This window comes from Gadus chalcogrammus, chromosome 5 (genome assembly GCF_026213295.1).
Source record: "Gadus chalcogrammus isolate NIFS_2021 chromosome 5, NIFS_Gcha_1.0, whole genome shotgun sequence".
Lineage (NCBI taxonomy): Eukaryota > Metazoa > Chordata > Actinopteri > Gadiformes > Gadidae > Gadus > Gadus chalcogrammus.
This window is the reverse complement of record NC_079416.1, coordinates 4,722,886-4,726,514: the sequence shown is the minus strand read 5'-3', so window position 1 is coordinate 4,726,514 and position 3,629 is coordinate 4,722,886. Positions and strand designations below refer to the sequence as shown.

The following is a 3,629-nucleotide window of genomic DNA, read 5'->3' as shown; positions in this document are numbered from 1 at the left end:
GGGTGAGGGTGGCTCTTAGAACCACTTCTACCTTCATCTTGGTCTATGGTATTCCTCTCTTCCTCTTCTTACCTGTGGATTCTCTTTGGTAGATCCTGGAGTGGGGCCCCTTCGACCTGGTCATCGGTGGGAGTCCCTGCAACGATCTCTCCATCGTCAACCCTGCTAGGAAAGGCCTCTTTGGTATGTCACCTTCTTCAAATATTTTTTGGATTATTATTCATAGTAAGTAAGTAAACTGAGTAAATAGTTTATTAATTTGGACATTTGGTTGCCAGAACAGCATAGGGAGAGACAAAAAGAGAAGGAAATAACTAAATTAATATAACTACATAAATAAAGATGTTGATTAAATAAATCAAATATATGTGGGTTTAGAGGGGCAAAGTGTAGTAGTAGGTATGTGTAGTAATGAAACTACGACTATTAATTAGGTGCTTCTGTTTGTCTGCTTGTTTGTTTGATCAAAAAGTTGTGTGGTTATTCGGCAGCTTTCCTGTTTATTACTGTTCTGAAACCGGTGTTGTAATGACGCCCTCTGTCCTCCAGAGGGCACCGGCCGCCTGTTCTTTGAGTTCTATCGGCTGCTCCACGAGGCCCGGCCAAAGGAAGGGGACAATCGACCTTTCTTCTGGCTGTTTGAGAACGTGGTTGCCATGGGCGTCAGCGACAAGAGGGACATTTCCCGCTTTCTGGAGGTCAGTTCCTTTTATTTACAGTGCATCTCCCTCTTCCGTCCCCCTTGTCCGGGACACCCACTGGGTTGACATCATTGCCAGTGGCTGGTGTATTTTTAGATCACAAGCGCCCTCTTGTGGTTGCTCAGTGACCTGGAACCCTGACCCCGTTAAGAAGACTTAAAGCTCATGTAATGGTTGGAGATGCTTTGTGGTTGGTGTAGTTCATTGTTCCGCTTATAGGTTGTTTTGAATTTGTTCGTCAATGCCATGCTATGCTCTGCTAGGCTACAGAATGATGCTGTACTCTGCCATCCTATACTACCATGTATCGTCAACCATGCTCAAGTATTCTAAGCTTAAGTAAATACCCCCCCCCCACTGATTTTTTGATGCTGATTTAAATAAACTATGCTAAACGACACTATGTCATACTTTGCTGTACATATATATATTTAATTTAGATAATGGAGATTCTGCATGCCTGGTTATGCCGTACTACACTATCACCGTACTGATTTTTAATCCTGTCCTCCTGTCAGTGCAACCCGGTGATGATCGACGCCAAGGACGTGTCGGCGGCCCACCGCGCCCGCTACTTCTGGGGCAACCTGCCTGGCATGAACAGGTGGGTGGGAGAATGGGGAGGGCAGGGCGGGCCCTGGACCACCGCTGACGAGACGACCGCCACCCAGGGGCCTCATCAACAGAACACGGCGGTGCCCTTTGGTGGCTGTGTAGTCTTGTTCGGTGTCCATGGGAACCCTACTGACGGTGGGGGCATTAACAGCCCTGCTTCAGTCGGTCTGATTATAGTTTGATCCGGGGCTGGGGGGCTTCACTGAACGTTTTGAACGTCTTTTAGGTTAGTTGTAGATTGAAATTGGTCTCAGATTCCAAGAGTTTTTAGAACGGGTCCCAAAGGCGTTTTTTCTTTGTTTTTGGTCGTTTAATTCTTAATAGGGGGTCGGCTTAGCTCAGGAGGTAGAGCAGTTGTCTTGTAGCTGAAAGGTTGCTAGTTTCATCCCCAGCTCCTCCTAGCTGTATCCCTGAGCAAGACACTTGACCCTAACTGCTCCTGACGAGCTGGCTGTCGCCTTGCATGGTTGACTCTGCCGTCGGTTTGTCAAAGTGTGTATTAACCGATGTAAGCCGCTGTGGATAAAAGCGTCTGCTAAATGCCCTCATTGTAATTGTAATTGTAATGGTTATTCACTCTCTTAACCCATTGTTGTATCCTCGTCTCTCCTGGTTCTCTCTCTCTCTCTGGTTCTCTATGGTTCTCCACCTGCCCAGGCCTCTGTCAGCCATGTGCAATGATAAGCTGGAGCTGCAGGACTGCTTGGAACATGGTCGGACAGCCAAGGTACGCACAGAACCCCCACTGTGGCCTTCTCACCACTTCACACCCATTTTTTGTCCAAACATAATCTGCTCATTTGAATGGTCACTACATCTGTCAGTCACAGCAGGACATTACTAAACATTTAAAGCTATTGTAGAAACCCTGAGAAGGTTCGTTCCAGGGATTCAGGAGTGCAATGGTCTCTGAATGGGCATATTATAATGGCACAAACATAGGTTTTATAAGATGACGTGATTGGAAAATGAGTCTCATGTCATCTATGATCTATGACGAAATTAGGCTAGACATGACACATTCCCCAACCCTACCCACAAAGAACGCAATACCATCCTAAACAAGTATTCAGCTCATCAGTACATAACAACTTTAATGTCAATGCCCTGCTATCTTGGTCTTCGGTAGTTTGGCAAAGTGAGGACCATCACCACCAGGTCCAACTCCATCAAGCAGGGCAAGGACCAGCACTTCCCCGTGTACATGAACGAGAAGGAGGACATCCTGTGGTGCACGGAGATGGAAAGGTGAGGCTGCTCCACATCCAACTCCCTGGGAACGCTTTACCATAAGGCTACTTTACTTAACCCTTGATGAGCATTGGTGAATGCAGTGAGAAGCATTCACAGTTTGCAGTTAATTAACAGATAATTAATAGTGTGTCTCTCATTTACTCATGGTGAACTCATGTTCACCAAGTTTATGGTTAGTTAGTTATTATTTCATACATTTCCAATAAGCAATATGAGTACATACAACTGAAATGATGCATACAATTATGTTTGTCACTTGTATCCCATACATATATTTGAGAAAAATAACTCTTGAAATTGAAATGTGACAAGAAAAGACATAAAGTATATAATCCTTCCCAGACCTTCTAGTCTCCAGCGTAGACTAGAGGGACCAAACATAAATTTAAAAACATTTATTGTCCTAACTGTCTGCTTCTGCTATCTTTCTGTGCTCCACCACCACCACCATCCAAATCACCCCCAGGATCTTCGGTTTCCCAGTGCACTACACCGACGTGTCCAACATGAGTCGCCTGGCCAGGCAGAGGCTTCTGGGTAGGTCGTGGAGCGTGCCCGTGATACGCCACCTCTTCGCCCCGCTCAAAGATTACTTTGCCTGCGTCTGAGGGAACCCGTTCTCAGGAGTTCCATATCTGCTCTGAACCGGCTAGGACACACAACTCAACTGTATTTTACGTCTAGAAACATGAGCCTCGATATTTACGTCGGAATATACGCTCGTATCGCTCAGACACAGCGAAGCACCGGTGTAGAAAACGAAATGTTTTACACGTGTTTGTTATTTTGGTTTTGTTGCGTTTTATTGGAAAAAATAAGTAATTGTTATTCTTATTTAATTTCTCAGTGTCCTTTTACCTTTTTTCTAGCAGTGTTATCCGGTATTTGTTTTGTTTTTGTTTTTGGTTGAAATTTGATTTATTTGTGCAAGCTATACTTACAAGACTATGCTTTATTCTCGAGACACTCTGCGAATCAATCCAAGAGCTATCTAGGGGATTTATTTTTACGAAAAGAGAGAGACTCTTCGTGAGATGGAAGACTGACAACCAGGAGCTC

The 3,629-nt window shown here is 44.8% G+C and overlaps 1 protein-coding gene across 2 annotated transcripts in view; it reads left to right on the top strand.

Annotated features, from left to right (window-relative positions):
- Positions 1 to 3,629, top strand: part of LOC130382320 (DNA (cytosine-5)-methyltransferase 3A-like) — a 38,161-nt gene extending 34,532 nt beyond the window's left edge. For both annotated transcript variants that reach the window (XM_056589986.1, XM_056589987.1), the window contains 6 exons: positions 93 to 183; positions 550 to 698; positions 1,220 to 1,305; positions 1,974 to 2,043; positions 2,446 to 2,564; positions 3,037 to 3,629. In XM_056589986.1, coding sequence (XP_056445961.1) covers positions 93 to 183; positions 550 to 698; positions 1,220 to 1,305; positions 1,974 to 2,043; positions 2,446 to 2,564; positions 3,037 to 3,178 — 657 coding nt within the window. In that variant the 3' untranslated portion in view covers positions 3,179 to 3,629. The remainder of the gene's footprint in view (positions 1 to 92; positions 184 to 549; positions 699 to 1,219; positions 1,306 to 1,973; positions 2,044 to 2,445; positions 2,565 to 3,036) is intronic.